The 22,604-nt window shown below is 38.0% G+C and overlaps 2 protein-coding genes across 2 annotated transcripts; one reads left to right on the top strand and one right to left on the bottom strand.

Annotated features, from left to right (window-relative positions):
- Positions 1-398: 398 nt before the first annotated feature.
- LOC131874375 (uncharacterized mitochondrial protein AtMg00820-like) lies at positions 399-851 on the top strand. The gene has a single exon (XM_059217717.1). The coding sequence runs from the start codon at positions 399-401 to the stop codon at positions 849-851; it is 453 nt and encodes a 150-aa protein (XP_059073700.1).
- Positions 852-22,058: 21,207 nt separating this feature from the next.
- LOC131075249 (glycine-rich cell wall structural protein 2) lies at positions 22,059-22,604 on the bottom strand. Its single transcript, XM_058012080.2, has one exon. The coding sequence runs from the start codon at positions 22,602-22,604 to the stop codon at positions 22,059-22,061; it is 546 nt and encodes a 181-aa protein (XP_057868063.2).

The following is a 22,604-nucleotide window of genomic DNA, read 5'->3' as shown; positions in this document are numbered from 1 at the left end:
TGAAGAAGGCAAAGTTTATATCCATCCTAAGAACTCCAAGGTAGAAAAAATGATTGGAGTTAGGCATGGTAGTTTGTTTCGGTTATAGTTTGAACCAGCACATGCATTGGTGAGTAACAGTAAAGGGCTTGGAGAACTGTGGCATAGGAGGATGACTCATCTTCACCATGGAGCACTTAATATGCTCAAAGAAATAGTAACATGGGTGCCTAAAATGAAGGTTGATAAGCATGAGGTGTGCAAAGGTTGTGCTGTTGGGAAATATGCCAAGATCAATTTTCCAAGCAACAATACTAGATCTAAAGGAGTTTTGGATCTCATACACTCAGATGTATGTGGGCCCATGTCAATAGAGTATTCCTCGACCTTAGACTCCTATCACAGGGAGAAGGAGAAACATGGTAGCTGAGCAAATAATGAGAGAAGACCAAGAGTATGTTCGTAATCCTAAAGATCTAGTTAGACATAGAAAGGATCCCAAAAGTTTTTTTGATTATATGGCACTCATGAGTGAATTGATTGAGGTGCAGCCTTCCAACTTTCAGGAGGCATCTAAGAATCAGGCTTGGAGGGATGCCATGGTGGAAGAGTATTCTTCCATTATGAAGAATAGCATGTGGGAGGTAGTGCCACGACCCAAAAACAAGTCCATGGTAGGGTCGAGATGGTTGTATAAGATCAAGAATGTTGCAGATGGTAGTGTGGAAAAGTATGAAGCAATATTTATGGCTAAGGGGTTTTCTCAAAAGGAAAGGATCGATTATGACGAGACCTTTGCTCCGGTATCCAGGTACTCATCGATAAGGGCTATCATTTCTGTAGCAGTGCAGATGGGTTGGCAGATACACTAGATGGATGTGAAGAGAACTTTCCTCAATGGAGTGATTGAGGAAGAGATTTACATAGAACAACTAGAGGGTTTTGAAGTGCATGGGAGGGATTCTCATGTATGCAGGTTGAAGAGAGCATTGTATGGCCTCAAGTAGGCTCCTAAAGCATGGTATGCGCATATTGAATGTTACTTGCAGAGTGTGGGCTTCACTAAGAGTGAGGCTAATCCAAACGTGTACTATGTTCAGGTGAAGGGCGAGATTCTCATATTGGTGTTATATTTTGATAACTTGTTTCTTACAAAGTCAAAAGAGCTCATAGAACATTACAAGCAGGATCTTTTAGGAGAGTTCGAGATGAAGGATTTGGGTTTGATGCACTACTTTTTGGGTTTGGAGTTGTGGTAGAAAGAGGGAGAGATCTTCCTTGGACAGGGGAAGTATAAAATTGATATCCTAAAGTGATTAAGGATGGAGGCTTATAAGCCAATGTCCATGCCACTTGTGACAAACTGGAAGAAGGTTGATGGTTCTAGATCAAAGGTAGTGGACCCAACTTTGTATAAATAGTTGATAGTCTCTCTTATGTATCTGGTCAACACTAGGCCAAACATTTTTTTTTGCAGTGAATACAGTTAGTTAGTTTATGGTGGAACCAAAACGTGTGCACTGGATAGCTACGAAGCATGTTTTGAGGTATCTCCAAGGCACAATTGATTATAGATTGAGGTATATTCAATAGGATGGAGTGAAACTCAAGGGGTTCACTGATGCAGATTGGGCAGGTAGTGCCACTGACCGAAAGAACACTTCAGGGTTTTGTAGTCTCCTGGTACAATAGGAAACATAAGTCAGTTGCATTGATTTTGCAAAGGTTGAGTATATGGCAACCAGTATGGCTACATGTGAGGCTATCTAGATTCAAAAACTTCTAGCTAGGTTTTTTGATCAGAAGCTAGATCCTACGGTCATTTACTGTGATAATCAGAGTTGTATCAAACTCTCTAAAAATCTAGTGTTTCATGACAAGTCAAAGCACATTGAGATCAAGTACCATTTCATCAAGGATTGTGTGGAGAAGCGGACAATGAAGCTGCAATACATTCCTACAAACGAATAGGTAGCAGACATTTTGACTAAAGATTTGGTGGAGAGTAAGTTTCTATTCTTCAGGGATAAGCTGGATGTTGTGCAGAACACCTTCCTCACTAAGAGGGAGTGTTAAGTTTTCTATAGTTCGGAAGGTGTGATTGTGGAATTTGCTTAAGTGCAGCTCATGTTGGATGTTCAATAAGAGGATATTTCTATTCTATATTTAGAATGTTTCTTAGAGTTGTGAGGTTATTTCCAAGAACAATTTTATGTGTGGATAGTCTTACTTGTGTAAGACAAGTTTCCTTTCTCATGTGTCATGTAAGGAAAGTTCCCTTCTTGAGTCATGTAAGGAATATTTCTCTTAGGATGTGTTGTGTGTGGAAAGTTTCACTTATCTTGCATAGATGATGTTTTCATCAAGAAGGCTATATATGTAAGATCATCGTAGCAACTAGTATGAGATTCTTCTGAGATTGGAAGATTCGTGAAGTGATTTCTCGAAGGAAAGTTTTCTCTTGAAGCAGAATAGAAGATTCAACATTTGTAGGTTTTTCGACGCATTGGGTTTTTTTTGGTATATCCGTGTTATTTGTGTTTATGTGTTTGGTTTCTTTTGAATTTGCTTTTGCTATTTATTTAGTTAAATAATCCAGAGTATTAATTATTGCAAATCATATAGTTTATTTTTTGTGATATTTGTTGAGCAATTAATCAGTTGCTGGGTTATAGAAATTAACATCCGTCTCCTCTTTCCATAGAGGGATGAGGCCTCCTTCCTCTTCAAATGGTCATGAAGCTGAGGATCGTTAAAACCTCTCTTTCCCTTTGAATGTATTATCAATTCTGACAAGAACAATTTTTATTTTTCATTCCCTCCCCCGAGTTACCTCCCTCTCTCCTCCTTTTGTATTTAGTCATTAATTAAACTCAACCACGATTTCCTCTCCAAAAATAGTTCGTTCTAGCACAGTCTAAAGGAAACAAGGTATTGTAGGTACATACCTGATAGATGCTTGGTTCCTCTCAGTGATGTAATTCTCCAAGTCTTCTGTCTCCTCTTCCCATAAAGTAGCGAGATATCCTTCCTCTTCAAATGGTCATGAAGCTGAGCATTGTTAAAACCTTTCTTTGCCTTTGAATGTATTATCAATTCCGACAAGAACAATGTTTGTTTTCATTCCCTTTCCCAAGTTACCTCCTACTCTTCTTGTTTTCTATATCCTATCCCCATGAAATTGTAGTAATAGTTGGTTGTTTACCCCCATGATTTTTGGCGCATGTTGTCCAAGGGTGTTTTAACTCCACTTCACCATCCAATCTTTAGATGACTTAGAGGTAGGTGGTGGTATATTTCTTCCGATTCTATCTACTCTCATTTATCTATAGAGGTGACAGTTTCCTAAAGTTTATTTTCATTTTAACCATTACTAATTAGTTATTATTTATGTCTCCACCTTTTTATTGATTGTGCATGCCTTATTAGAGTAGAAAATAATCTTAACTCATCAATCACTTAATTGTCCTTAGCACTTGATGCAGTCACAGTTCTTGCAACTAATAAATAATTCAATAATTTTGAATTCATAAGTAGTGATATCTTATTGGAAATCAAGAGGAATAATTAAATTCAACGAATCAAAATATTTAACTCTTATTTTATGAACATATCATTAGGATTAGTGTATGAAATTAATAACTAGTAAAGTTTGTCTAGTGAAGAATAATGAAAATTCTTAGTAAGGTAACATTGTATTAGTTAAATATTTATAGCATTCATGGTAATCAAAATAAGTTCAGTTGATTCAGTTGGGGGCCTAGCTCAAATGGTGAGAGCTTCTAGTGGTGAAGCATGAGGTCACAAGGTCTATTATCCCCCTAGCCCATGTGGTATTGGAGGATGTGTCGCACTAGCACAACCGATCTCGTTAAAATGTTTACCCAACACACAAAAGTTTATAGGGGGGTGCTATACCTGATTCCTGCAGTCTAAAAAAAAATAAAAATCAAACTAAGTGAATGTATGTGAAAGTTTCCCATCTCAACTGTTGTTGTCACTAAGCTAGGAGGCCTCTACCTTAGCCACATGTTTGTCTTCAACAACCTGCACAAAATCATGACACAAAAAACTACTCAATTGTTAGTGAAAGTAAAGACAATACATCACTAATTACATATATGCATCATAATTTCTTTCTAAAAATTCAATTGTAAAAATTATTACATTTGCATCTCAAATTGGAACATATTATTTCCATTCATCCATTGGTGAAAATCAAAATACCTAAGTATACCAGGTTCTTCTAGATAAATCAAAAGTCTAATTAAATAATTTTATTCTAAATATTAAACCATGTCTAATTATTTAATAATAATAAGGTTTATGGAAATTCAAGTTATGACAGTGTGTAAATTACTAGTGTGAAGGAAGAAATTACAAAATTGGTTTTCCAATAGAATATGTGGTCTAAATGGAGGAACCAAGAATTTTGATATTGTAGATGTGGTTGCTTGTTGAAACCGTTGATTGTCAATGTTGTCGAAGAAGTAAAGGTGTGTGAAGCTATACTCAATTCAAGAATCAAGTATTTTCATTTTGTTCCAATGAGGAAAATAAGTAAAAGAGCTAAGAAAGAAACTATAAATCTAGTTTGTGAGAAAGATCTTTTAAAAGAAGAATTCATGGAAATTAAGAAGTTTAATTCATAATCAATTGGTAAAACATTTTGTGTAGGGGAAAAAGTGAGACTAGGTTAACATGCCCTAATCCTACCTTTGGACACACATTACAGAATACGAAAGAGCCTAGAGGTATCACACAATTGGCTACTTCTTTTTGTGAAAGAGAGAGCCACGAGTTACCTATTAGGATTTCTATTCCTTTGTTGTAATTGAAAGATAAAATGATGCAAGTTCAAGTCCTAATCCCAAAATGCAAGTATGAACTAATAACAAGATTGCAGAATTGAGATTAAATAATGAAAAGCTGTAAACACAAGGACAAAAGAAGAATGCAGATGCGTACCTAGAGTCAAAATCTGATTGAAAATGTTTGGGATGGGGGCGTGGGTGCCACTGTCTTGATTCTGTCCCAGAAAATGCTCCTAAAACTGCTGTTTTACAACCTGGAAAACTGTCAGAAATGCCAAAAATTACTGTCTGTCAGGAGGACCAGGGCGCCCAGCGCCTCTGTCCCAGGGACCAGGGTGCCCAGCGCCCCTGTCTTGGCAGGACCAGGGCGCCCCACACCCCTGTCCTAGTCTTTTGCTCTGCAACTTGGTGTGGAGTGCTGTCTCGACCTGCTTTTCCTGGATCTACAACCTGCGGCATCGTCCGAATCCCGAAACCTGCACTTATATCTGAAAAGGGTATGGTGGGCAGCTATATAGGGTTTTGCCTTAGTCAAACCCCCACTTCAGTGATTTCCACCTCCACGAATAGCCAAGTTGTATTGTAAAAAGTATTGTGTATGCAGACCTTGTGTGTGTGCAAGATCCTAATATGCAAGTAAGCAAACTAGAGCAACCTAGAAAGTAAACCCTAATCGCTTGTAAATGACAATGTAAATGCTCTAAATCAAGATGCAAAGTGATCTAAAGCATGAATAAGTGATATGTTGAAGCTTATGCAAAGACATGAGAACAACATGAAATCATACCCAATCCCAAGGGAGGGGTACAAGCCAATCTTCAGTCGGTAATCTCCTATTGCTCTTCAATGTCTTCCAAGCCCTAAATGGATGAATGAAATTGATAAATGCTTGATAGATGGATGTTGAATGTTGTTGAAGTCTTCAAAGATCTGCTCTTTCGTTGCATATGAGGTTCCTGAAAACAAAATTCGGATCCTTTCAAATGAAGAAAGAGAGTTCTTATGTATGAAACCCTAGGTCGTAATTTCGTCTTTTGGCCGACCTAGAGATTGAATCTCCTGCCAATTTCTTGGGGTTAAGTTTTATTTTATGATTGGATTGTGCTCCTAAAATTTTGGGAAAAATGTTCGAGACCATGTGCACTCTGGGCACCATGGCCCCGACAACTTTTCACCAAATTTTCAGGGTCATCAGATATGATGATTTTAGAGAGAATCCCGAAGTTACAAGTGATTTCGAGATGTTTTGACCCTCGAAACCAAGCCCCCAAGTTCAAAATAGGACCTAATTAGGGTTTTTGATTGAATGATGTATTGGAGGAATAAAATGAAAAGGGCACACTTTAACGAAAGGGCCCAACTTTATGATGTGGAGGACGATGAAATAGGACCTTAGACCTAATTAATTTGATTAATTAAGTGCTAAAGGAGAAATGCAATGCAAAATGTAAAATGCACCAAGGCGGGTCCTAAACTAGGTGTGAAATTGTACCACCCTAGCAAGTGCGTACAATTTACGACGCTACACATTTAAAGGAGTTTGGGAAAGAAAGATGTGAGTATTTGTTTGAAATTGAGAATATTGAAAAAGTAGTGGAGAATATTAAAGAAAAAAATAAAGAATTACAAGAAAAATTAATGTTGTTTGATGAGGTTAAGAGAAAGAATGAAGATCTACAAAAATAGCTAGAAATGTTGAAAAAGGAAAATGAGTGTTGAAAGTGAAGCCATCTATTTGTGAAGTCTCATGTGGGGCAGAAGACTTTTTTTGTTCTATTATTCAATAAAAAAATATAGATGATGTACAAAATGTGTGAATTTCCAAGTGCAACTTGTGATGACAAAGTTTGTTTTGGAAATAATATTGGTTTAAAGATCATGCAAAAAATGGGATATAAATGAAGAGGACTAGGAAAGCATGGGAAATGAATTCAAGAGCCCATTCAACTATTTATGAGGCCAAAGAATGAAGGTCTTAGATTTGGTAAGAAAGATCAATCTAATTTAGCTAGTGAACTATAGGTTAAAACAAATTAGTTCAAAGTAAGGGTATGTGCAAGATCACGGTGTACCAAAACAAGCCCTTAAGTGGCAATGAAATTTCAAAAAATCAGAGTTATGCAACTTGACATGAAAAATTGAATAAGTTATGAATATTATTTTTAAAATATATAAGAAGAGAAACTATAGAAAATTGAATGTAGTTTCTAAGATACTAGTTGTTTTTTGAAAAAAAAATCCTATTTGATGAAAATTTCAAATTTCAATGCAGTGGTACAAAATTTTCAGGAAAAAGATAAGAAGTAGGTGTATGTCTGACCACCCTAATCATAGTAAAATAATAATATTTTTTTTATAAGATTTATAATATAAGTATTAGACTCATGTCCGGATGTGACACACATTTTTTTATAATTTTTTATAAAGTAAATAATTATTTATGAATTTTTTACTACAACTTTTCATAAATTCAGAAACTTCTAAGTCTGACCACCTTAACTTGGTCAAAACCTTATGAAATTCAATTTTTAAATTTTTTTCCCTATAGTAGATGAAGCATAGGATGTGACGCATGTTTCAGATTGAAAAAATGTTATGTGGTTTGAAAGTTATGAGTATTTTTCAATCAGTCTATCAATCAGGACTTTTGTCAGAATTCAATTAGAAAATAAATAATAAATATTTATTAAAGTCAAAATAAGACAAGCCTTATATTTTTGGAAAGTTGAGAATATCCTTATAAAACCCTTTTCGTTTTATGAATTTTGGCTATAAAAAAAGTCGTCAGCCACCAGTGTAAAGTCTGGAAAATCAAGGAATACTGAAAAACACGTTTTTTCAGTTGACTTTCGAGGCTTGTCACTTCCAAGACAAATCCCAAAGAAAACCTGAACCAAAAGATGGAGGGAAAAAATTATGTTTTAAAATCGGATATCCGATTCCGTTTTTGAAAAAATAAAAAAATAAATTTTAGTAATTTGGGCATAACTTTTGCGTTTTATATCGAAATTTTGATTTTTTACAAGCGTTGGAAACGTAATTAAGAGGTCTATGATATGGAATAGGTATATTTTCAATTATTTCTTTTAAAAAATAATTATAATTCATTTAAATTCATCCTTCATTTTTAAAACATAAAAAACTCATAACTTTTTCATATGATTTCCCTATTGCATGAATTTTTGTAACAATCATCTCAAAATAAACTAAATAAGTAATTAATTAATAATAGAAAATTTATGAATTTTATTGAGTTCGATAAATTTTGATAAACCATGTTATCTATGTTTGTTCCTTTCTCCACCTCTCTCTCCTAAACTTATTGCTCCACCTATTTGTTTCTTCCTCCCTCTCTTTTGTCCATATTTATACATCTCTCTCTAGACCTATATCTCTAACTGTCAATGAATACCTCATTCAATCTCTCAAGCTCTACAAGGTGCTTATATTTATACCTCTTCATAATTTCCTCCTCTATGTCACTCTCTCTTCCCTAAGATCTAGACTAGTCTCTCTGCATTTCCTTCTCATCTCTAGCAACAAAATTTAGAGGGGACAAGGAGAGGCGTAGGGAAGTATCAAAAAAAAGGAGAGGGGGACAGAGGTGAGGAGGGATTAATTGGGGGGAAGAGACAGTGTGAGAGAGAGAGCTATAAGTAATTAGGTGGAAGGTGAAGAGAGAGAGGGAGGGGTGATTGGGGTGAAGAGAGAATGAGAGGGAGAGTTTGAGATTAATAGGGGGTAGGAGGAGAGGGGGAGAGGGAAAAGTATCAACAAAGAGAGAAAAGAGATGGGGACAAAGGTGAAGAGAGACATAGAGAGTAATTAGGGGGTGGGGAGAGGGAAGTATCTATTAACCCATAGGAGGAGAGAGGTGATCAAGGGTAATTGAGGGAAAGAAATAATGTGAGAGAGTTGGGTGTAATTATCGGATAAGAAGAGAGGGAGAAGAGTAAGTATCAAAAAAAGGAGAGAGGGAGAGATGTGGAGAGAGGTGAAGAGAGTGATAGAGAGAGGATAATTAGTGGGAGTAGAGGGGAAGAGGGAAGTATTAACAAAGAGATGGACTAGAGAGAGGGTAATCAGGGGGCTCTCTCCCCATCTCCCCCCCCTCTTTCTTTGTTGATACTCCCTCCCTCTCTCTCCCCCCTCCCCTTCCCCTAATTACCTTCTCTCTAGACCTCTCTCTTTGAACCTCTCTCCTCATCTCTCCCTCTTTCCCTTTTTTGATACTTTCCCATCCCCCCTCTCCTCCCAACTCTCTCTAATTCTCTCTTCCCCATATCTCATCTCTCTGTCATACCTATCCTTACCTCTAACTTTACCATATGACCCCTTAGGTATTGTTAGGGGTCATATTGTGTCCTAATGAGTCATGTGGTGTCATATGAACCATTAGGACACCATATGATGTTGTTAGGGGTCATCTGGTGTGCTAAGGGTTCATATTGTGTCTTAAAGGGTCAAATGGTGTCCTATGACCTCTTAGGACACCATATGACTCCTTAAAACACTATATTGTGTTGTTATGGGTCATATGGTGTCCTAAGGGGTAATATGGTATCCTATGACCCCTTAGGACATGATATGGTGTCGTTAGGGTTCGTATGGTGTGCTAAGGGGTCATAAGATATCATATGACCCCTAAGGTGTCTTTAGGGGTCATATTGTGTCCTAAGGGGTCATGTATGGTGTCCTATGACCCCTTAGGACACCATATGGTGTCATCATGGATTATATGGTGTCCTAAGGGATCATATGGTGTCCTATGACCCCTTAGGACAACATATGATCTTTTAGGTGTCGTTTGGGGTCATATTATGTTCTAACAGGTCATGTGGTGTCCTATGACCCCTTAGGACACCACATGGCATCTTTAGGGTTTGTATGCTATGCTAAGGGGTCATATTGTGTCTTAAGGGGTCATAGGACGTCATATGACCACTTAGGATACCATATAACCCATTAGGTGTCGTTAGGGGTTATATTGTGTCTTAAGGGTTCATATGGTATCCTATGACCCATAAGGTGTTGTTAGGGGTTATATTGTGTCCTAACTGGTCATATGATATCTTATAACACCTTTGGATACCATATGGCATCTTATAACCCTTTAGGATACCATATGGCATCATTAGGGGTTATATGGTGTGCTAAGGGGTCATATTGTTCTTAAAGGGTCATAGGACATCATATGACTCATTAAGACACCATATGACCCCTTAGATGTCGTTAGGGGTCATATTATGTCCTAAAGGGTCATATGGTGTCTCATGAACCTTTAGGATTCCATATGACACCTTCGGACACCATATGATGTTGATATAAGTCTTATGGTGTCCTAAGGGGTCATATGGTGTTCTATGAGCCTTTAGGACACCATATGGCATCGTTAGGGTTTGTATGGTGTGTTAAGGGGTTATATGATATCCTATGACCCCTTAGGACACCATATGACCCATTAGGTATTTTTAGGGGTCTTATTGTGTCTGAATGGGTCATATGGTGTCCTATGACCCCTTAGGACACCATATGGTGTCATTGGGGGTTGTATGGTGTGCTAAGGGTTCATATTATGTCCTAAGGTGTCACAAGACATTGTATGACCCCTTAGACACCATATGATCCATTAGGTTTTGTTAGGGGTCATTCTATGTCCTAAGAGTTCATATGGTGTCTCGTGACCCTTCAGGACACCATATGACCCCTTAGGACATTATATGGTGTTGTTATGGGTGTTATGGTGTCCTAAGGGGTCATATGGTGTTCTATAACCCCTTAGGACACTATATGATGTTTTTAGAGGTCATATTATGTCAGAAGAGGTCATATGGTGCCCTATGACCCCTTAGGACACTATATAGTGTCATTATGGGTCGTATGGTGTTCTAAGGGGTCATATGGTGTTCTATGACCCCTTAGGACACCATTTTTATGTTGTTATGGGTTGTATGGTCTCCTAAGGGGTCATATGGTGTCCTATGACCCCTTAGGACACCATATGGTGTCATTATGCATCATATGGTGTCCTAAGGTGTCATATGGTGTTCTATGGCCCCTTAGGACACCATATGGTGTCATTAAGGGTCGTATGGTATGCTAAGGGGTCATATGGTGTCCTAAGACCCCTTAGAACACCATATGACCCCTTAGGTATCGTTAGGCATCATTTTGTGTCGTTAGGGGTCATATGGTGTCCTATGACCCCTTAGGACACCATACAATGTTGTTAGGCATCATATAGTGTATTATGACCCCTTAGGACACAATATGACCCCTTAGGTGTCGTTAGGGGTCATATTGTGTCCTAACGGGTCATATAGTGTCCTACGACCCCTTAGGACAGCATATGGTGTCGTTCGAGGTTGTATGGTGTGCTAAGGGGTCATATTGTGTCCTAACGATTCCTAGGACATCATATAACCTTTCAGGACACCATATGACCCCTTAGATGTTGTTAGGGGTCATATTGTGTCCTAAGGGGTCATATGGTGTCTTGTGACACCATATGACCCCTTAGGATGCCATATCATGTTGTTATGGGTCTTCTTCAATTCTAAGGGGTCATATGGTTTTATATGACCCCTTAGGATACCATATGACCCCTTAGGACACCATATGGTTTCGTAAAGGGTCGTATGGTGTTCTAAGGGGTCATATGGTGTTCTATGGGGTCATATGGTTTTGTATGACCCCTTAGGACACTAGATGACATCGTTAGGGGTCATATTATGTCCTACGGGGTCATATTGTGTCTTATGACCCTTTAGGACACCACATAGTGTCGTTATGGGTCGTATGGTGTTCTATGACCCTCTAGGACACCATATTATGTTGTTATGGGTCGTATGGTCTTCTAAGGGGTCATATGGTATCCTATGACCCCTTAGGACACCATATGACCCCTTAGGACACCATATGGTGTCATTATGTGTCGTATGGTGTCCTAAGGGGTTGTATGGTGTTATATGACCCCTTAGGACACCATATGATCCCTTAGGATACCATACGGTGTTGTTAGGGGTCGTATTATGTGTTAAAGGGTCATATGGTGTCCTATGACCCCTTAGTACACCATACAGTGTCCTTAGGGGTCATATTGTGTCCTATGACCCCTTAGGACATAATATGAGCCCTTAGGTGTTGTTAGGGGTCATATTATGTCCTAACGAGTTATATGGTGTCCTACGACCCCTTAGGGCACCATATGGTGTCGTTAGGGGTTGTATGGTGTGATAAGGGCTCATATTATGTTCTAAAGGTTCCTAGGACATCATATAACCCCTTAGGACACCATATGGCCCCTTAGGTATCGTTAGGGGTCATATTGTGTCCTAAGGAGTCATATGGTGTCTCATGACACCATATGATCCCTTAGGACACCATATCGTGTCGTTATGGGTCTTCTTGTGTTCTAAGGGGTCATATGGTGTTATATGACCCCTTAGGACACCATATGGTGCCGTGAGGGGTCGTATGGTGTTCTAAGGGGTCATATGGTGTTCTATGACCCCTTAGGTGTCGTCATGGGTCATATTTTGTCCTAATGGGTCATATAGTGTTCTATGACCCCTTAGGACACCATATGACCCCTTGGGACACTATATGGTGCTATGGGTCGTATGGTGTCCTAAGGGGTCATATGATGTCTTATGACCCCTTAGGACACTATATGACCCTTTAGGATGCCACATTGTGTCATTAGGGGTCGTATGGTGTCCTAAGGGGTCACTTGGTGTCTTAGGACCCCTTAGGACACCATATGGTGTCATTAGGGGTCTTATTGTGTCTTAAGGGGTCATATGGTGTTTTATGACCCCTTACGACATCATATGACCCCTTAGGTGACCATATAGTGTCATTAGGGGTCATATCATGTCTTAAGGGCTCATATGATGTTCTTTGACCCCTTAGGACACGATATAACCCATTAGGAAACCATATATACTAATTTTCAAATAAGGAGAGATATAAGGGTGAAGAGAGATGAAGAAACTAAAGAGAGGGAAAAGAACTAAAGGATAAGGACATAAATAGAGATATATATATTAAGGAATATGAAGTGAGAGGGAGAAAAACTAAAGGACAAGGATAGATAGAAAGAGGTAGACATATCTAGATATTAAAAAGGAGAGAGGATGATAGAGATAAAAAAAGAAGATAAAGGGAGAGGGAGATGAATAGATATAGAGAAAGAGAGAGGTAAAGACAAAGATAAATATATGAAGAGATGGAGAAAAATGGATAGAGGGGGTTAAAGAGAGAGAAAAAAAAAGGAAGAGATAGAGAGAAATAAAGGAAGAGAAATATTGATAGATAGAGAGATGTAGATAGTGAAAGAGAGATAGAGATTATAGATAGGGATAGATAGAGAGGGAGAGAGAGAAAGAGGAAGATATAGAGATATATAAAGGCACTATAGAGAAGGATGTGGGGAGAGAGCTAGAGATATATAAAGATGGAGCAAATAAAGAGATAAAGGTAGAGAAAGGGAAAGATACTTCAAGAGGGCGATAGAGGAAGAGACAAAGAAGTAGATTAATCATGTATAGAGGAAGATATATAAAGATAGAGGAACATGTAAAAATAGAGATTGATAGGGAAAGAGATGGAGATGTGAAGATGGAGTTAGAGATGGATATGGATAGAAAGTTATAGAGAGATTAAGAAAAATGGAGGGAGAGATGGAGTGAATAAGTGAGATTTAGAGATAATGAGATATAAATATACATGAAGACAAATCTATAGGGATATAGAGATAGAGGGGACAAGATAGGGAGAGAAAGGAGGTGATAGAGAAAATTAATATACAAGTATAGGTAGGATAAGGTAGAAGAGGGAGATAAATAGAGAGAAGAGATATTATTAGAGAGAAGTATAGAAATAAGGAGTGACAATGATAGAGTGGGAGAGGGAGAGATAGGAATAGAAAGATGGAGATATATGCAAAGATGCATGTAACTTGGGAATTTATTTATCTAGATGGGATGAGAAAATAAGTGACATAAGTAGAAAAGAAAGAGATAGATAAAATATATTATATAATTATAGATAGACAAGTGATAGATAAAGGAGGTGATAGGAAAAAAATGAGACTTTGTATGCAAAATTTGTGAGTATTTAAAATTTTAAAATTGAAGGACTAACTTGAAATGATTATAATTAATTTTTTTATATATAATATCATCAAAATAACTCATGAATTTGATAGGTATCTGAATTACCTTTCCAACGCCTGTAAAAAATCAAAATTTTGATAAGAAACGCAAAAGTTATGCCCATTTTACTAAACTATATTTTTTATGTTGAGAAAAACGGATATCCAATTTGGAAAAGTATGACATCACAATAGTGACATCACCTCAAATCGGATATCTGATTTGGAAAATTATGACATCACAATAGTAACATCACAATGGTGACACCACAATAGTGACATCACAAATCGGATATCCGATTTGGTTTGGTATTACCAAACCAAATTCAAATTTTGGCCGACCCAAACAAAAAGTCAAAGTGAATTTTGGCATGTTTGGAAAGGTTTAAAACACTTTTTTTTTTTCCATTGCCACTTTTTGGCCCCCCATGATCTTGCACATACCCGTAAGGAATGCATGTTGTGTTTGCACTATCACAGAGAAGGACATAAAGCAGAGAATTGTTGGCATCTTCAACCGTGTTCAATTTGTGGGTGGAAGAAACATTGTGAAAAATCATGCTATAACAAAGATTCAAATAGACAATCTATAAAAGGGTGTATGCAAATTGATTATGGATGGATTGATGATTCATGACTTGGGCAAAAGTTAACAAATATGTTTAGAAGGTTGTATAATCCAAAGTGCTTTCATGTTAAAAATATAGTGGTCAAACACAGTGTGGATGTTTGAGTCAAGTAGTTGATGACTACTTGCTATGATTGGCACATTGAAGTGTCACAAGTCTTCTTTAGAGAAAGGAAGATAAATGTTGCATAGTGAGCAAAGATTTAAATTTTACAACATTGAGTTATCTTATGGAACAAGGTCACATCTAGGTGCAAAGATTTAGTTTTCAAAGCTTTGAGATCATATTGTGAGTCTCAACATCACGGGGGAGTATGTTGACAAGTGATGCATGAGCCTCACTGCCATGCACCACCATGTTGCAATGTTAATTTTAGACTGTTAGATTGGATATTACACTTTATCTTAGATTAGTTTTTGATCTATTGGTTATAGTGCTAGCGAATAATTCAGAGAACATGCAAAATACAATCTCTATAATTAGTAGAGTTAACTACACTCATCTTGTGGGACTACAAGCTATTTTTAAGAGACTGTGCATCAATTGTATGTATGTAATATTCTAGATATGATAAGCTACCTCATTATTGTTTTAGTGTGCAAGAAGATGTAAATCTGAGAAAGACCGTGACATGTAATATATCTTCCACTAAATAGAATAAAGAGCTTTGTTTTGTTTGTGTTTATTCCTTGTCTCTGTAGCTTTGTGTGTTTCTTTGGTTTTGCATCTACCTTTAGAATTTACACAACTTCTCACCCTTGCCTCATATACAATATTCACTTCTCTCACACTCACAGACAGATACTCTCTACTCACTAATGCAAATTTTCACATACGAGATGAAAACTACAAATAACAACAAATAAATGTATTAAATGTTTTATTGACATTTTTATTAAAAACAAGTTCACATGAATCTACAACATATTTACAATACTAGCCTTTCCATTGGCCTTTTTCCCGTCTCTGCAACTACACACACTCTATTAGCCGATCTTTCTCTCGACCCTTCTCTCTATAGTTGATGCCTCCTCTTTTATTGTTGTCTAAAACCATTGACAAGCTGTTGACTCTTCATTTCCTCTTCTCCTTGAGAATTCTTGTTTTAGATAAGATGCTTTGTCTTCTTGTTCTCTATGTTTTCTTTGAAATTTTCTCTTTGTTGATTTTTTTGATAATTACATTTTATTCTCTCTTTTCCTATTTGATATATATCTTCCTCTTCTAATTGGTGCCCTTTTATCTTTTCTATGCAACTCTATGTGCTAGAACCAATGCCTTTCTTTTAACTTGTATTACACCATGCAATTTGTTGCCTTTTCACTTCATTCAATGACCTTCAAGATTCTTTTTGTTGCTTTCTATTAGCTAATATCCCAACTAATCCAAGACTGGTTTATTTATTTGAGCACTTGATGGATGTATATATCAAACATTTTCCTTTGATTTTTTTGTTTTCTACACAAAACATCTGTCCCAATCGAAGTCTTTGAATGCCCATATGTAGCAGTCATAGTTCAGATAGATGGATTTCTATACGCTTGGAAGGATGTTGGTGAAAAACAATTGAATTTGACTTTACATATGCTAATTGTGTTTTTTTGTCATGAGATCACATTTCCTTCAGGCATTTAATCAAATATTTCATTGCCATGCTTCCATATTTTGCATACGTATCTAAAGGAACCATCGCTATGATGGATGTTGCACTTTGTTCAAAAAATTCAATTTCAATCTACAAGCAAAGGTTTGTGGAATCTAGTTTCACACTTGACAAAGTTATTCGCTTGGAAGTGCCTACAACTTTATTGATCAACATTATATCTTACAATCATTGTGATCAGTGAAACAACATTTCGAGGCATTCTATCAAATAGTTAGAGAGATGTCAACAAGACCACCAAATCAAAACTGGAAAAGAAAAGAAATTAGAAAGAAATATTTATTTTGGTGGCGTTGATTGCTTGTCAACCTAGATTCTCCCACACTAGGCACATCAGGTAAGAAATTTGTGAGCATAGGCTCATAAAATAAGATTAAGTAGTTGGACTACTTTTCTAGATTGCAAACAACCTACAACAAACCCCATTTTGGTTTCAAGTACATTAGAAGTCTTCTTCCTTCGCCTCTTCCAACACCTTGCTAGGTCACTTTCCATCCTCCTCTACCAAGTCGGCCCTCTTCTCCTCTTCCCTCTCATGCATTTATGTATACCACAATCCATCATCTAACAATAGCTCTCTTTTCTCCCCTTCCTTCTTGTGGACTCCTATCTATCATAGATCCTCTTCCTCTGCCAAAGACTCTCACTAGTCTTCTCCACTTTCGTGAGTTTTGACCCACAACAAACTAACCACCTTCACCAATACCCTATAGCATCCTCAACATTCTCTACACACAAACACTAAACACCCATATGCAAATTTGTAATTTCACTCTCTTCTACTATCAATATTGCAAATAAAGGCAAGTTCTAAACATTTTTAGATTTTACTGACGATTTGAAATGAGCGAAGGTGGGAGAAGTGGTTGTGGGGGTAGTAGGTTTTCTGTAGGAGAGGAAGAGGAGGATGAATCTGATGATGATGAAGGTGGTGAGGAGTAGTTTTTCGCATGGTTTGCTGTGCTAGATGGGTCATTGTTTTGGGTGGTTCATTTTGTTGTTGGCAAGGCAAGTGTTGTGGTCAATGTGGATTGGTTTCCCCTTCCCCTTGCAGGTCTACGTGTTTTGTCACCTTCTTTGTGCCCTATGGTGATGGTTGTAGTTCTTTCCTGTGGATCTGGAGTGGTGGCGGCCTTTGGGTGGTGTTGGGAGGAGGTAGTGGGAGCTGTCGACTCTGTCTTGTCTACTTTTCTTGCTCCTAGATTTGTTGCTATGTCGTTTGTGATGGTGGCTAGGGGCTTGTTTCGTGATCAGATGGGTTGGGAGGCCGTTGTTATTATTTTGGATAGCACTGGTGATTGTTTCTCTTCTCCCTCCCTATTCTTTCTCTTCCTTTCTTTCCTTGGATTGCATTGGGAACCCTCTACCGTTGATGGGTGTTCGGTCCAGGGCCTTGCCAGAGCTTGGCTTTGTGTAGCTGTTTTGGTGGGACCTTTTGCTTCTGGGTGTGAGAAAACCCTTGTTTATTTCCTTGTCTCATCCTTGTTGTGGGTTTCTTCTCATCTGCCATTTTTTGGGTTCTTTGTTGGCTTTGGGTTGCCCTCCTATTGAGGTGGAGTGGCTGCTTGTGTGCTGGGCTGTGGAAGGATTGCTTGGGTAGCGGGCCTACTCTCCTCAATGTCCTATTAAGGTGGCACTTTTATCCTTTTGAGGTAGAGACTAGGTATAAGGGAGTGGTTCGGCTTCTGCTGGTGAATGGACTTTGTGGACTGTTGGCTTGCTTTCCTCTTTCACCTATAGAGGTGGCTCTTTCTCCTATTGAGGTGGAGAGAAGGGGCGAGGGAGATTTTCGGATGTTGATGATGCTCGTGTTATTGGTTGTGGGCACTTGTCAATCCTTCCATGGTTACTGTCATAGCTGGGTCTGGGTTTCCTTTCTTAACCTAGCTTCCCAAGTTGCTTTGCGGGTTGAGGGAGTCTGTAAAAACCCTCTCGGTCTTTCCTTTAAAAGGTTTAGGGTGCCTTTTCAAAACCTTATTTTCTAGATTGTATTTTAAGGTTGTTTTATTATGATTTGGGTCATGTATGGTTGTGGGAGCCATGTATAACCCAATTTTAAGGTTGAGGGAGCCTGGAAAAACCCTATAGTTTTATTTCATTCAGGGGTTGGCTGGATGCTAGTAGTACCCTGTTAGGTTGTAGAAGCCTCTTAAAACCCATTCTTATGGTTGAGGGACCCTTGGTATTTTGTTGTTTTCATGGACAGGCTGGATGTTGGTAGTTTTCAAGGGTCCAGTTTGGCCAATTTGTGTTTTTGGTTAGGTTCGGGTTTTGCTATTAGTGAGCTAGAGACTTTGTTACAGGTTAAGAAAGCCTGGGAAAACCCTGATGTTTGACTAGGGGTGCCAGTTAAACCCTCATTTTATATTTCTCAAATCTATAAGGTGGTTTAGATATACTATTGTGGCCAACCTAGTTTGCATTGTCGTTCTTTTGTGTTTGGCTAGTGATTGTTTCCTTTTGGCTGCTCTATGTCTTGTAGCCTCTTGTGCCACAAGAGAAGTGATGTTTAATCCTTCTTGGATGTTTGTGGCTTTGCTATTGTTAAGCTTTGTTGTATTTGTCTACAATGTCCCTTTGTTGGTTCTGGATCCGTGAAAAATCTGAGGGTTTTTGGTCCCTTCAAACCTGTTGTATGGGGTTTCTAGTCCCCTCAAAACATGTTTATCCTAGTCAAAAAAAAAAAAGATTTTAAGTTCTTCTCTTTTGCTATCCCAATATCCTCTTCATTCTCATCTTCATCACCCTCTTCAAAATCCATTACTGAAACTTTCTTTTTTGTTGTACTAAAAAACTCTTCAATTCTTTTAGTCTCCTCTCCAAGCAACACACCATTCTCTTTGGGTCCTTGATCAAATATCGGGCCCTGATTACCGTCTTCCTTTTGATCTACCTCCTCTTCCACTACCACAACCTGTGAGGTACTTTCATCTCCAATTGATTTCATTCACCAATTGATGGTCTAGCAGTTGCATTTCCTTTTCTCTTTTCTCCTCATTTGTTTGGGCTTCTCTCACTTCTTTTGCCTGATGACTACAACTATCCTTTCTCTACAGGAATCTCAACATCCTATAGCTCTCTTCCTGATATCGCTCCAGAAATGATATCAACATGGGCTACTCCTCAGACCCGTCTCATCCTCCTCTTTGGACTCATCCTCTTCTCATCTTCTGCAATCTTCCACTGGCATACACTTTTCTTTGCGGCTTCAAGATCTTAATCGATAAGGACTTCACACACCTACAGTGATCATTTGGAGCACTCCACAACTGGTTCACACTCTCAAGTGCAAACTACTTAACAATCAACAATCTATTCACACAACTCCACTCTTGACCATAGGTCCTAGCATAGCTATACACTCAAAACCTCTAGCTTTGATACCATTTGATGCAAGAGAACAACTTCTCATCCATGCCTCACATACAAAAATCACTTCTTTCACACTCACAGGTAGACACTCTATGCTCACAAATACAATTTTTCACATACAAAATGAAAACTATGCATAACAACAAACAAATGTATTCAATGTTGTATTGACATTTCTATAAAAATCAAATTGACATAAATCTGCAACATATTTACAATACTTGCCTTTCCATTAGCCTTGCACACACTCTATTGACCGACCTTTCTCTTGATCCTTCTCTATGTAGCTGATGCCTCCTCTTTTATTATGTTCTACAACCATCGACGGGCTGGTGACTCTTCGTTTCTTCTACTTCTTGAGTATTCTTCTTTTAGATGAGGCGTTTTGTCTTCTTCTTCCCTGCGTTACTTTAGTATTTTCTCTTTGTTGATCGATTTAATAATTGCATTTTATTCTCTCTTTTCCTTTCGATGCTATCTCTTCCTCTTCTAATTGTTGCCCTTACATCTTTGCTATGCAGCTCTACAAGCTAGAACCGATGCCTCTCTTTTAACTTATATTGCATCATGCAATTCGATGGTTTTTCATTTTCATTCGATGGCCCTCAAGATTCTTTTTGTTGCTTTCTACCAGTCGACATCTTAACCAATCCTGATCTTTTTATTTGAGCACTCGATGGATGTCTATCAAACTTTCTCCTCCAATTTTTCTTTATTTGCTAAACAAAACTTCTATTCCAAACAAAGTCTTTGAATGCCCACACGCAGCGGTTATAGTTTTGACAGACGGATTTCAATACGCTTGGAAGGATGTTGGTGAAAGACAATGGAATTTGGCTTTACGCCTACCAATTGCATTTGCTTGTAATGATATCGCATTTCCTTCAGGCATTTAGTCAAACGGTTCATTGCCTTGTCCACGCTTTCGCATTTTGCATACGTATCTACAAGAACCATTCGCTTTGATGGATGCCGCACTTTGTTCCAAAGTTTCTATTTCATTATGCGAGCAAAGGTTCGCGGATTCTGGTTTCACACCTGACAAAGGTATTTGCTTGGTAGTGCCTACAACTTTATTGATCGATTTACTCTATCTTAAAATCATTGTGATCAAGGAAACAACATTTTGAGGCATTTTGTCAAATTAACATAAAACCAAACAGAAATTGAAAATAGAAACAAATTGGAAACAATTCTTTTTTGCGCTGATTGCTTGTCAGCCGGGGTGCTCCTCCACCAAAAAGTCAAACCTAATTGATTCATTTCCACCACCGTAATTGCAACCATTGGCATTTCCAGCCAAACCGTCAGATAAGACGTCAAATTTTAAAAAGTTTTCTTTTTTACACAGATTTTCAACCCATTTGTGATTGCTGACAAGTAACAAAGATACAACCTTTTTTTAGTTTTCTACAAAATTAAATTTGATGGTTGTATAATTGTATCCCGAGAAGAGTAGGAGTAGTTGAGTATGTATGAATTGTTGTGAGGGTTGTTGGTACTTTCTGTTCTAATAATAATACAAACAAAAACTATTGTTGGAAACATAAAATATCAAATTTTATGTGTTTATATATTAATAATTACAATACATTGCACCAATAGTTATGACCTTAAAGTTGTTATTGCTATGAAATGTACCATTAATTGTAAAAAGCAACCAATCATGTGATGCCAAATCAGTTGCACAAATATAGGGGTCTCTTTTGCACCATATTGGTCTTACTTTTTTTTGGGTGCGACTAACTTTCATGTTAGTCGATTTTTTGACAAACATACCATGTTTTCGGAGCTAGTTTAGACACAGCCATTCTTTTGGGGTTGTTTTGAACACCTTGACAAAAAACATGCTGATGTGGTAGCATTCTTGATGACCCTCAAACCTTAGTTATAAGAAGGGGACTTGCCAAGTAAGCTGGTGTAAAAAATTGGGAGTGATTTGAAATTTCCATTTAAGATTTTGATAAGACCAAAATTAGAGTGCACAACTACTGAATCCTTACTCTTGTCTACGATCATTCAAACCATAAACTTTCTTACAAAACAGTATCACTGAAATTACAAATTTTCAGGAAACCATCATTATTTATAACAAGGTACAGTAAACATATATTTGATATTAAGATGTTTTGCCGTAACTGCTACATTTTGAAATGATACCACAATACAAATAAACACCATTCTGTGATATTGCTTAATAGGATGCCGGGTAAAGTTACATAGCTAGAAGAAACACACACCGCTTGATCGAAGCTCAATTTCCTTGCAGATAATGCGCATAAACAAGTAATCTTAACCTATTTGTTAATAGAAAATATTTAAAAAGTAGAATTTTGTTGCACCGAACCACAGGCATTATTTTTCCTTTTCTGAAACAGTATCTGGAACGATTGTTTAGTTTATATAAAGGATGGTATTGAAGACAATAAGAAGCATAAAGTGTTCTAAGGATTTTCCTGATTATAACCGTTGTTAGGAACGTATTCTCCGTTACCATTGCCGAAGCCGGCACCATACCCTGTGCCGTAGCGATTACCGTTGCCAAACTCGGTGTTGTAACCGCCGTATTGCCCACCCTCTCGAGAGCCGCCGCCGCCGTTAGAACCGTGCCACTCGCCCGAGCCATACCCGCCGCCATTGCCAAAAGCCTCTCCGCCGTAACCCGCACCGCCGCCGTTTTGTGTAGTGTATTCAGCGCCTTTACCGTAACCATTGACACCCTCTTTGTAGCCGCCACCTTCACCCGCACCATTTCCGTAACCGTTGCCCTGCCCTTCACCGGAATAGCTATTGTACTTGTTCTCCCTACCCGTGGGGTAATACTCTCTGGGATCCGGGTAAGGGCGGGCGTTTTCTTTCACAGGAGGGCTGTAAAAAACAGGAGGGGAGAAGAAACCGCCTTCCCTCGCCTCAACATTATGCACAACCACATTACAAATTACCAAAATTGCGAACAGAATTGACGATAGGATTTGAATGCGGAGATCCAT

Source organism: Cryptomeria japonica, chromosome 3 (assembly GCF_030272615.1).
Source record: "Cryptomeria japonica chromosome 3, Sugi_1.0, whole genome shotgun sequence".
NCBI lineage: Eukaryota > Viridiplantae > Streptophyta > Pinopsida > Cupressales > Cupressaceae > Cryptomeria > Cryptomeria japonica.
The sequence above is the reverse complement of the archived record's forward strand: the minus strand, read 5'-3'. Positions and strand labels throughout refer to the sequence as shown.

What these genes read in the sequence shown, in the direction of transcription:
- LOC131075249 (XM_058012080.2), bottom strand. Translation starts at nt 22,604, where the DNA reads ATGGATCTCCGCATTCAAATCCTATCGTCAATTCTGTTCGCAATTTTG.
- LOC131874375 (XM_059217717.1), top strand. Translation starts at nt 399, where the DNA reads ATGGTAGCTGAGCAAATAATGAGAGAAGACCAAGAGTATGTTCGTAAT.